Here is a 13,104-nt window from a genome sequence, read left to right as displayed (position 1 = left end):
AGTTGATTTTCAAATATTGAGCCAGACCTTCATAACTTGATAAATCCCACTAGGGTATGTAATTCTTTTCACATATTGTTAGGTTCAATTTGTTAATATTTTGTTGAGGATTTCTCATATATGTTCATAAGAGATACTAGTCTATAGTTTTCCAATAATATTTCTGTTGGATTTTGGTATTATGGTAATGCTGGTCTAATAGAATGAGGTAGGAAGTATTTTTTTCTGCTTCTATCCTCTGAGAGGGATTACAGAAAATTGGTATAATTTCATTCTTAAATATATGGTAGAATTTACCAATAAACTCATTTGGGCCTACTGCTTTCTATTTTGGAGGTTATTAATATATCATTAAGTTCCTCTAATTAATATAGGTCCACTTAGATTATCTATTTCTTGTGTGAATTTTGGCAGAATGTGTCTTTCAAGAAATTGGACTGTTTCATCTTGGTTTTTAAACATGTGGGCACAGAATTGGCAATAGTATTTATTACCCTTTTAATGTCCATGGGATCTATAATGATGCCTTATCTTTCATTTCTAGTATTAGTGATTTGTTTATTATTCTTTTCTTAGTTCTGCCTAAAGGCTTATTGACTGTGTTGATGAGCTTTTGGTTTCAAGGAATGAGCTTTTGGTTTCTCTGTTGATTTTAGGTTTTCAATTTCATTAACTTCTGCACTAATTTTTGTTAGTTCTCTTTTCCTGCTTACTTTGGATTTAATTTGTTCTTGTTTTATTAATTTCCCAAGGAGGAAGCTTAGATGATTGATTTTAGAACTTTCTTATTTTCTAATATATTCATTCAATCCATAAATTTTTCTCTGAGCATTGCTTTTGCAGAATCCTACAAATTTCGATAAATTATATTTTAACTTTCATCTAGTTCAAAGTATTTTTTCTTTCTCTTAAAATTTCTTCTTTGACCTATATGTTATTTAGAAGTGTTTGTTTAATCTCTATATACTTTGAAATTTTCCAGTTATCTTTTGGATACTGATTTCCATTGTGGTTTACATGTATGACTTTTTGTGTTTGATGGCTCTGGATATGGACTTTCTTGGTAAATGTCCTATTAGGAACTTAAGAAAAATGTGTATTCTGCAGTTGTTGGATAAAGTAATTCAGAGATGTCAACTATATCCAGCTGATTAATGCTGTTGTTGAGTTCAACTATATCATTACTGTTTTCTGCCTGCTGGATCTATCGCTGATGGAGGAGCATGGAAGTCTTTAACTGTGACAGTGGATTCATCTATTTCTCCTCGTAGTTCTATCACTTTTTGCTCCATGTAGTTTGTCACTCTGTTGTTAGGCACATATACATTAAGGGTTTTTATACTTTCTTGGATAACTGACTCATTTATCATTATGTAATGCCCTTCTTTATCCCTGATAACTTTCCTTGCTTTGAAGTAAGCTAACTGAAATTAAAACAACTAATTATTGGAGTTCCCGTCGTGGCTCGTGTGGTTAACAAATCCGACTAGGAACCATGAGGCTAGGGTTCAGTCCCTGGCCTTGCTCAGTGGGTTAAGGATCCGGCATTGCTGTGAGCTGTGGTGTACGTCACAGACGCAGCTCGGATCATGTGTTGCTGTGGCTGTGGTATAGGTCGGAAGCTACAGCTCTGATTAGACCCCTAGCATGGCAACCTCCATATGCTGTGGGAGCGGCCCTAGAAAAGGCCAAAAACAAACAAACAAACAAAAAAACAAAAAAAAAAACTATTATTTTCTTTTGATTAGTGTTAACTTGCTAAAATTTTCTTCATCTACTTTCTTTCAATCTGTATGTTGTCCTTCTATTTAAAGTGGGGTTTTGGGAGTTCCCACTGTGGCACAGGTTAGGGATCCGGCATTGTCTCTACAGCAGCAAAGGTTTGATCCTTGGCCTTTGCAGTGGGTTAAGGATTCAGTGTTGCCACAGCTGTGGCTCAGGCCTGCAGCTGTGGCTCAGCTTCATTCCCTGACCTGGGAACCTCCATATGCTCCAGGTGCAGCCAAAAAAGAAAAATAAATAAAGTGGGTTTCTGTAAACAACCTTTAGTTGAATCTTTTTTAATCCACTCTGACAATCTTTGTTTTTTAATTGGTCCATTTAGGCCACTGGTATTCAAAGTGATTATTGATATAGTTGCATTAATATCTATCATATCTGTTACCAATTTCTGTTTAATTGTTTTTTTCTTTTCCTCTTTTTGTTTTCCAGTCTTTTTATGCCCTTTACAGTTTTAATTCACCATTTTATACAAATCGATTTTCTATCCTTTCTTAGCATATCAGTTATTCTTCTTTTCTTTTCTTTTAGTGGTTGCTTTGGAATTTTTGATATATATTTACAACTAATACAAATTAACCCTCAAACAATACTGTACAATTTCACAGGTAGTACTGGGTATCTTATAATAACAAAATCATACTTATTCTTCATTCCCATCTCTTGTATAATTCCTGTTATTTATTCAATTATATATGCGTATATATATATACATATATACGCATATATATAAGATAAATATATACACACAAATACATTGTTGCTATTACTACGTTGAACTGTTATCTATTAGATCAATTAAGAATAAGAAAAATACAAGGTTTTACTTTACCTTCATTTATTCATTCTTCAACGTTTTTCCTTTCTTTACATAGGGCTGAGTTTCTGATGGATGTCATTTTCTCTTTAAAGAACTTCTTTTAATATTTCTTAAAAACAAGTATACCTGTTACAAATTTTTGTTTGTCTGAGGAAGTCTTTATTTCTTTTTAGCTTTTTAAGAATAATTTTCCTGCATACAGAATTCTGGGTTATTGATTTTTTCCTCTCAAGACTTTAAATATTTTACTCTACTTTTTTCTTTATTGCACGGTTTCTGAGCAGAAGTCAGATACTATTCTTGTCTTCGTTCTTCTATAGGTATGGTGCTCTTTCCTCTGTCTCCTTTCAGGGTTTTATTTTTTTTACCTTTGATTTTGTGCAGTTTTATGTAACATGATATGCTAATATAGTTTTTTCTTTTTTTTCCTGCTCCATGTTTGCCAAGTTTTCCGAATCTATGGATTAGATGTCTTACATAAATATGAGGAAACTCTCAGTCATTATTGTTTCAAACATTTCTTCTGTTTGTTCCTCTATTACTCTTCCTTCTACTATTCCCATTATATTACGTTACACTTTTATATTTGCCCCATAATTCTTGGATATTCTGTTGTTTTTTTCATTCTCTGTTCTATTTGCTTTTTAGTCTTGAATGTTTCTATTGAGACAGCCTCAGCAATTCTTCAGCTGTGTCTAGTCTACCAATAAGCTCTTCAAAGGCATTCTTCATTTCTATCACAATGTTTTTTGATCTTTAGCATTTCCTTTTAGTTCTTTCTTAGAATTTCCATAACTTTGATATGTTATCTACATATCTTTGCATGCTGTATACTTAATCTATTGGAGTTCTTAGCATATTAATCATGATTGTTGGTTTTTTGTTGTTTTTTTCATTTTTGGTCACCCTGCAGCATATGGGGCTCCTGGCCCAGGGATCAATCTGAGCCACAGTCATGACCTAAGCTGCAGCTGCAGCAATGTCGGATCCTTAACCAACTATTCTGGCCCAGGGATTGAACCTATATCCCAGCACTCCAAAGACACCTCTGATCCTGTTGCAACACAGTGGGAGCTCCATAATCACGGTTATTTTAAATCCCCAGTCTGATAATATCAACATCCCTGCCAGTCTATTTCTGATGTTTGTTTCTCACAGTTGTATTTTTCCCCTCTTGGCATGTCTTGTAATTTTTTCCTGAGAGCTAGGCATGATACAAGGGATAAAAGGAATGCTGTATTTACATTTAGGGCCCTCTATTTAGGGCTTTTAGTAATATAGTGGTGAGATGTGGGGGAATGGGAAGTGTTCTATACTCCTATGATTACATCCCTCTTTTAGTGAGCCTTTCCCTCTGAACTGGGAACTTCACAAGTGTTTTTTCAGTTTTTCTTTTTTCCCCTCCCCTCTTTGATAGAACAAGATGGTTATACTAGCTGGAGTTGTGTATTTCCCTTCTATCACATGTAAGGCTAGAGCTGACTGGAGTTGGGTATTTCCTTCCCTCCAGGTCATTTAACTACTTTTTTCTGAGGGCAGACCTTGTTAAGATCATAGACCTGGTGTATTTCAAAATTCTACCTTCCCCCTTCCCTCCTTCAGGGAGCATGGAGTGGGGGTTATTTTTTAATTTACTGTGAGCACCTGATTGAGTTCTTGGGGGAAAAAAATCTCACAAAATTGTGTCTTCCTCCCCATGCCCACCAATGACAAGGTCCTTGTGGAATTTCTAACTCTCTGACTTGTCCACACTGAGTGTCAATACATCAGTATGTTTTCCTTCCCTGGCACTGGTTCCCATGGTGTTTCCAGTGATTCCCTGTGTTCACCTATCTTTCCAACCTTAGGGGTAGCAGTTGGCCTTATGTCCTCATTTCTACTATAGATCCTAGAACAGCTATTAACTTTTCAGTCATTTCAGCTGTTTAATTGTTAGGATGGAGGGGTGATTTCAAAGTTCCTTACATGTGGAACCAGCAATCAGAAGCAGCTCTTCATTTTATTTTTCCTTTTCAGCTGTACCCATGACATATGGAAGTTCCAAAGCCAGGGATCAAATTCAAGCTGCAGCTGTAACCTAAGCCACAGCTGCAGCAATGCTGGATCCTCAAACCACTGTGCTGGGCCAGGGACTGAACTGGCAATACCACGGAGATAAGCCAGAAGATTAACCCACTGTACCACAGCAGGAACTCTGGCTCTTAATTTTTTTTTAATGCCAAGATTGTTTAATGTCAAAATTCTTCTCTAATTTTCATTCAGTATGTATTACTTTCTCCATTTTTTTATGTCAATAAAATGAAATAGTAATTTTACTATGATATGAGCACATTTTAACACATATTTTAGCTATGTATCTTTTACTCAAGATACATCTTCATTTTTACAGTGTGGGTTCTTATGGGCAGGCTCTGTCTCTAAATCACTTTTGTATCTGTCCCCAATGATGCTGAAAAAACTGTGCTTTGCATATAGTTAATTTCAATAAATATTTATTTTCTTGTTGTGGAGCAAATGAAAATTTTAAACAGATACATGTAACATCTCAGACGTCCCTAAAATTATCCTCAAAGTTTCAAAACTGAGAATGTGTCAACATTTCATGTGAAAGAAAAACAGGAGTCTCTTTAATGACAAACCCAAGAAACCTCCCGAAAAGGTAGTATTTTTAAAGATGAACTGACAGAAATACAACCTCCATAAAAAGAGGTGTACGTGGCACTATGTGTCCATAATCTTCATGTTTGGAGATAGTCAGGAGCATTCCATGTTCCCCTTCTAGCACTGAGCTGAAATTACTTATGCTTTTTGTTAGAAATGTCTTCATGTCAATGAACGTGTTTTCATGGTGAGATTTATGACCATATGCACATAACACTAAATTTAGGATTCTTTAGACATAAAGAACAATTAGGATATAGGTTTAGGAGAAAGCCAGAAGAAAAAAGCTAGGCATTGACAAATGTCCACTTTACAACTTTGTCTAAAATATATCTTTTTTTTTTTAATACAAGCTAAGCAAAGCCATTAGTTGAAGAATATGTCATTGAAAGCATTATGTCCCTAATTTGCCTGGAGTGCTTTGATTATCCACAGGAGATAGCCAACTAGAGTATCTAACAGTGTTTTATTTCCACCTAGAAAATCTACAAGGACATGTCATGGACTGGCTATTTGCTGCTGTACATCAGTGTGTGTGTGTGTGTGTGTGTTGGCATTAGTAAGAACTATGCAGAGAATATGTTCATTTTCTATAATAAATAACTTATTCTGTAGTACAAAAGATGACATAAGAGATATCAGCAGTAAGTGAGCTCTAATTCTTCAGAAGGGAAACAGTTCCCGTCATAGGCTCAGCAGTTACTCTAAAATTAATTCCACTTAAATTACCCTAGAGTTTACTGTCTCAAACTATCAGCACACAGAAAGATACTGAATAAGTTTTCTCCCATCCTACACTTAGCAAACACCATAATGAAAATAATAATAAAGTAATAAATTATATGGGAATTAAACATATGGTAGAAAAATTACATCTTAAGGCAGCGGAGAAAAGTGTACTTTTAAAATGGCATTAGGATAATTAGAAAATATTTGAAAAAGGAAAGAAAAAGTTAGAACCCTCATATATGTCAGATATAAAAATAAATATTGGATGAAAAACAAAATGCAATAGCCAAAACTATAAAAAACTTAGAAAAACCAAAAGAAATTTCTTTTATAATCACTATTTGGATAAAGGTATCTGGACAAAAAACTCAGGAAAATACTGAAAAATTTTGATTTTACATTTAGAACTTTATGTTGTTTATGCAAAATAACCTAAATTAAAAGCAAAAAGTCAAAGAAAATATGGATGTCAATGAGCTATTTAACTTTCCTAGAAATCTATAAAAATTAAATGTCAAAATAAATAAACAGGAAATATACAACAATCAAGTATCCATTGTATTTACAAATAAATTATCAATAGCATTCAGAATCATAAAGATTACAAATTTTGAGTCTTTGAAGAAAATCCTTACACATATTATTTCAAGCAGAAGTTGTAAAAGAGTTTTATTTTGCATGCGTTGGTGACAGTTGCTTTATATACTTTTAAAGCATCTTAACTGTTTTTCCAAAATTATAATAATTTTTTAAAACCTGAAAATATCAAACAATATTAAAAGCCCAATTAAACTACAATGCATTTATAATTTCAAACTTCTAAAGATATAGCTATTTTAGAGGACTGATTACCTTTTTTTTAAGTTACTAAGTTTAAAATGAGAATACACATTGTGTATTCTCATTATAGACACACAACTTGGATGTCCCTGCCACTAGACTGTGCACTGCTTTCAGGCAAGAACAGAGTCCCTTTCAATGTTTATTCCCTAGTACAAAGCATAGTACCTGACATGACAGAAAAAACATCCTAAATATTTGCTGAATGAAAGTCAAATTTGCTGTGACTCAGAATATATGTGCCAAATTTCCATGATATTTACCCCGTAAAAATATAAATGGAATAAATCCAAAAATAGATTTATTTGGAAAATGTCATAATGGATATACACATATTTTATAATCTTCACCTCATTCTGAGTACCTACAAATAAATTCTTACATTATTATTTAACAGAGCTGTAACTACTAGTAGTTATACATGTGTTATCTCAAGTCTTCAGGACTCAATTTAATATAAAAAGGCAATCTGGAAATTTTCTAGCTGTCATCCTGGCTTAACTAAAGTAGTATGTTTGATATCAACTGACTTCTAAACCATAGTAACAACAAAATATAAATTAGTAAATAAATAAATGTAAGAAATGTGTTCATGTTTGTTTTCTACAATGGCCAGTCTTAATGAACTCAATAAGCAAATTAAGAAAACCAGTAGCGAAATAGAAACAGATTACCATCAAAGAGCAAGCCAATCTTACTATAAATTTTCCAAATCTTTTAGGTGAAAATGATAAGTATTTCCCAATTGTAAATATGATATTTTCAGTCATAAATAAAGACTGTAGGAGTCCCCGTTGTGGACAGTGGGAACAAATCCGACTAGGAACCATGAAGTTGTGGGTTCAATACCTGGCCTCGCTCAGTGAGTTAAGGATCTGGCGTTCCCATGAGCTGTGGTGTAGGTCACAGATGTGGCTTGGATTTGGCATAGCTGTGGCTCTGGCAGAGACTGGCGGCTACAGCTCCAATTAGACCCCTAGCTTGGGAACCTCCATATGCTGAGGGTGTGGCCCCAATAAGACAAAAAGACCAAAAAAAAAATTAAATAAATAAATAAATAAAGACTGCAGGTAATACAATTCAAATTATGAGTAAGGAATGTAGTAGTGTATTGTGTTCATCTTTCCAAAGTGATAAATTCATCTCCTAATTTGTCCAGTTTAGCTGTACTTTCTCTCACTGATATAAACTGTTCATTTAATCTGTCAAACCTTATTCTAAAAACATAGCACTGGAAAATGAAAAAGGGTGAAAATGAAAGAATAGACCAGCAATGAATCAAAGCACATTATCTACAGGCATAGTTAATGATGACAATAGTTAATAGATATTCAGCAATTAGTATGTATTAGGCAATGCATTAAGACTATATATTTATATATTAACTAAATTGGCTCTAGTATTTTTATTATATTATCTCCACATGAGAAATGAGGAAAGTGTGCAGAATGGTGGAGCTAGCACACAGCATCTTTGTAGTTTACAACTGAGTCAGCACTGAGTTAGTAATGCTCACACCTCATATTTAGATGTACATGAACTAGTGGATGTTCAGAAGCTTGAATTGTTGTCACGGCCTACTGCCAATTAATTTAGTGAATGTAACTGTAAACATATATACATATACTTGCATGAGTGTGTACTCTTGTGTCTATGGGGTCTTTAACCTAGAAAGGTTTTTTGTTTGTTTTGTTTTGTTTGCTTTTTAGGGTTGCACCTGTGGCATATGGAAGTTTCCAGGTTAGGGGTCAAATTGGGGCTACAGCCACTGGCCTACACCACAGCAGCAGCAACACAGGATCTGAGCTACCTTCGTCCATGACCTATACCACAGCTCATGGCAACATCACATCCTCAACCCAATGAGTGAGGCCAGGGATAGAACTCATATTCTCATGGATGATAGTTGGGTCTGTAACCCACTGAGCCACAAAGGTTTATTTTATTTTATTTTATTTTATTTTACTTTTTGATAATAAGAGTGGAGAAACACTGAGGATATCTCACATAGAAATTATTTTCCCTGACTGGTTTTGTGAAAGAGGATTTCTTTATATTTTGTTGCACACAAGCTTTTCTAGTGAACACATGCCAAAACTCAATTAAATCAAGATTTTATATGCTGGGATCATGTCTGCTTTCCTTAGTAAACAAGGGAAAAGTTGAGCTGGTAAGTCTCATAAATGAAGATATTTAATGTCTTTTGAGTCAAGAAGCAACATACCATAATGTTTAAAAATTCTGGCCATGGAGGTAGAATGCCTGGCTTCAATTCCACCAGCTGTGGTCACATTCTTTAACTCTCTACAAATATACATAAACTGTAAAATAGTGATAAAATTTAACTAAAACAAAGAGAATTAAGTTTGTATACTCAATATAGCACTCAAATCAAGGCCTGGCATGCAATAACTGCTCAACTGCTATTTTATTTATAAAAATATGCAAATCATTTCCTTTATAGAATTTCTAAACTCTTAACCTTGATAAGGACTCTGTTCACTAAGCTAGAGCCAGGAACCTACTACATCTGGAGATTTGCTAGAGACAGACAGTTGAAAACTATGAAGTTCATATCATTTCTATTTGTTTCTGTTATTAGCATTCCACATCTATCCTGAAATAATTACAGTTAAAACCCTGAAAGAAAATCTGTGAATTCATTTGCTTTGATATCTAGTTGATACCTAAGATTTAAATATCATATATCTATAGTTTATTTTTAATTAAAGTAATATAATTGCATCGCTTTTTTTTTTCATTTTGGAGCTCATAGAGGACAACTTTTGTGTATGGATTTAAATTAACATTTACATCAAGGAACTTCTCAGAAATACTGCCTAGGTAATCTGAGGTTTATTGTAAAACAAATTTAATTTTTTTTTCTTATTTTTAGGGCTACACCTGCAGCATATGGAAGTTACCAGGCTAGGGGTTGAATTAAAGCTGCAGCTGAGAGCTATGCCACAAACACAGCAATGCCAGATCCAAGCAGCATATGCGATCCATGCCACCCATTGAAAGAGGCCAGGGATCAAAACCACATCCTCACGGGCACTATGTCAGATTCTTAACCTGCTGAGCCACAAAGGGAACTCCTGAAATATTTTTTAAATAGTCCAGCAGGTACCCATATCTCTTCTCTCTTTGTATGTAATTTGCATATCAAAAATGACTATCAAAGTACAATTGCCTACAATACATCCATAACTGTAATTAATCCTGATTAAATACATCACATGATGCACAGTTCATAATGTTCACACATATATGAACATATATATATATACAATACCCAGTATGATATAAAAAGAATAGGAGAATTAAAAAAAAAAAAAAAGATTCCAGATCCAGGTAAGATGGACTAAGCTCCATCTGCTCCCTGTCTCTCCCACTTAACGTAGTCATATGGCCTGGATTGGACATAGAGCTGCTATTTAAGGACTCTGGAAATGTAATAGTAGCAGGTAAATTGTGTTAAGACCCCAGCAGCTCTTATTATTTTGCATTATGTCTAGTGATATTTACCAGAAATAGAAATAATTGAGAAACTGCTAAAACACAGGCTCACACTCCATTAGCCATCAGAGCAGTGATGTCATCAGAACATATCACAGACCTCTGGAAACTTTCATTGTATACTCATAGGAGAAAGAGTGAAAAAAGAACGTAATATCTTAGTGATATAATATATACTTTGACCACGCTTTGTCAACAACTGCCCTATGGGCAATGAATGAAGAATAAATATTGTTTTTAAGCACACATGTAACATTCACCAATATCTACCAAAGGACCTTTTCACAAATATTTTAAAAACTATTTTCATATAAAAAATAATGAAAAAGAACAAAACCAAGAATACATAATGGAATATACTAAAAAAAGCTATAAAAATATTTGGAAAACAAAAAGACATTTCTAAGTAATAAAGACACCTGTTTTATCTTTTCCTCTGCCTTGGTTTCTAGCACATTCAAGTAGGGTTAAAATGAAATCAAATTCATGCTCTGTTAATACTTTTTTACATATGGGCTGACACTGCTACTGAGGAAGACCTCACTGTAAAAATTTAGGGATTTATATATAAGAGATTCTTTACATCAAACTTACCTAATTGTTAACCAACTCAACATGTACAAGGCCACATCTGGGGTAATGACAATGACAGGAAAAAGCACTCAAACATCCTTGAATGGTCTCAGTTCTTCAGTATTCCAGAAAGAACCAGTTTTTGCTCAATTTTTTGTTATCCAAGGAAGACTCTGAAAAAGACAGATTGTGAGTATTTACTAGGGCACATATATGAGAAGTTATCAGATATCATACCTGTTGAAAATGATCAACCTATGATGACCCATCTAGAGTAATAATTTTGAAAGCTATAGGAAAAATATACTACATGGATTACCTTTTATTTTACAAGGTAGCATTAATTTCTAATTTTTAAAAGAGCTATCAGTAAAAATAATTTTACTTACCTGACTTAAAATATGTCAATACTCACATGACAAGTTAGATTTTTTTCAAAGAAATTTTAGTTAAATAGAAAATAAACAAACTTTGATTTTAGAACATATAAACAAGGATAACACGTATGGAGGAACAAAAGTGGGTCTAAGCGATATTAAAATGTAATAGAAATTTGTAATTTAAAATGGGTCTGGAGTTCCCGTCGTGGCGCAGTGGTTAACGAATCTGACTAGGAACCATGAGGTTGCGGGTTCAGTCCCTGCCCTTGCTCAGTGGGTTAACGATCCGGCGTTGCCGTGAGCTGTGGTGTAGTTTGCAGACATGGCTCAGATCCCACATTGCTGTGGCTCTGACATAGGATGGTGGCTACAGCTCCGATTCGACCACTAGCCCAGGAAACTCCATATGCCGCAGGAGCAGCTCAAGAAATGACAAAAAGACCAAAGAATAAATAAATAAATAAATAATAAAATAAAATGGATCTGGTCATGTAATCTGGATCCAGGGGAAAAGATAGTCTCTTCAATAAACGATGTTAGAAAAATTGAATATCCACATGTAAAAGGATGAAACTGGACTGTAATATTACACTGTACATAAAATTCAACTCAAGTGGATTCAAGACTTAAATATAAAATCTGAAACCATGAAAACCCCTAAACGGAAGAAGTATTAAAGTTGGTCCTGGCTATGACACCAAAGGTTTTTTGGTTATGACACCAAAAGAATAGGAAAAAAAAAAATACACGTGAGATTATGTCAAACTAAAAAGCTACTGCACTGCAATGGAAGTCAATTTAAAAAATGAAAAGGTAACTTACTGAATAAGAAGTAGTATTTGTAACCTGTGTATTTTTTTTTTTTCAGCCATGCTCGCAACATGTGGAAGTTCCTGATCCAGGGTTCAAACCTGTGCCACACTATTCACAATAGCCAGGACATGGAAACAACCCAAATGTCCATTGACAGATGATTGGATTCGGAAGAAGTGGTATATATACACAATGGAATACTACTCAGCCATAAAAAAGAATGACATAATGCCATTTGCAGCAACATGGATGGAACTAGAGAATCTCATCCTGAGTGAAATGAGCCAGAAAGACAAAGACAAATACCATATGATATCACTTATAACTGGAATCTAATATCCAGCACAAATGAACATCTCCTCAGAAAAGAAAATCATGGACTTGGAGAAGAGACTTGTGGCTGCCTGATGGGAGGGGGAGGGAGTGGGAGGGATCGGGAGTTTGGGCTTATCAGACACAACTTAGAATAGATTTACAAGGAGATCCTGCTGAATAGCATTGAGAACTTTGTCTAGATACTCATGTTGCAACAGAAGAAAGGGTGGGGGAAAAAATGTAATTGTAATGTATACATGTAAGGATAACCTGACCCCCTTGCTATACAGTGGGAAAATAGAAAAAATTATTTAAAAAAAGAGGATGTGCTTATAAACAACCTAGCATTTAAGCTACATATATATCGCCTTAAAAGCTGTTGAATAAAATTCTAGATTTTGTTCTTAAAAAAATAAATAAATAAATAAATAAATTAAAAACCTGTGCCACAGCAGTGACCCGAGCTGTTATAAGGACAATGCTGGATCCTTAAGTTGCTGTACCACAAGGGAACTCCAGCTATGTATCTTAAGAGTTAATACCCAAAATATACAAGGAATACCTCAACTACACCAAAAAAAAATGTGCAAAGGAACTGAATAGACATTTTTCTGAAGAAGACATCCAAATGGCCAACCAATGCATGAAAAGATGCTCAATAAAACTATTATCAGG

General features: G+C 34.3%; 1 protein-coding gene across 1 annotated transcript in view; it reads left to right on the top strand.

Moving 5' to 3' along the window:
- The window catches only part of PLSCR1 (phospholipid scramblase 1), a 50,593-nt gene extending 37,718 nt beyond the window's left edge, over nucleotides 1–12,875 (top strand). Inside the window, exon 8 of the mRNA XM_084986846.1 lies at nucleotides 12,170–12,875. Coding sequence (XP_084842972.1) covers nucleotides 12,170–12,235 — 66 coding nt within the window. The 3' untranslated portion in view covers nucleotides 12,236–12,875. The remainder of the gene's footprint in view (nucleotides 1–12,169) is intronic.
- Nucleotides 12,876–13,104: the final 229 nt, after the last annotated feature.

This window comes from Sus scrofa, chromosome 13 (genome assembly GCF_054392235.1).
Source record: "Sus scrofa isolate SSC_HxYL_T2T_F1_AM1 chromosome 13, Sscrofa_HxYL_maternal_Yorkshire_Landrace_v2.0, whole genome shotgun sequence".
Lineage (NCBI taxonomy): Eukaryota > Metazoa > Chordata > Mammalia > Artiodactyla > Suidae > Sus > Sus scrofa.
Note: the sequence above shows the minus strand (reverse complement) of the source record. Positions and strands in the feature narration are given on the sequence as shown.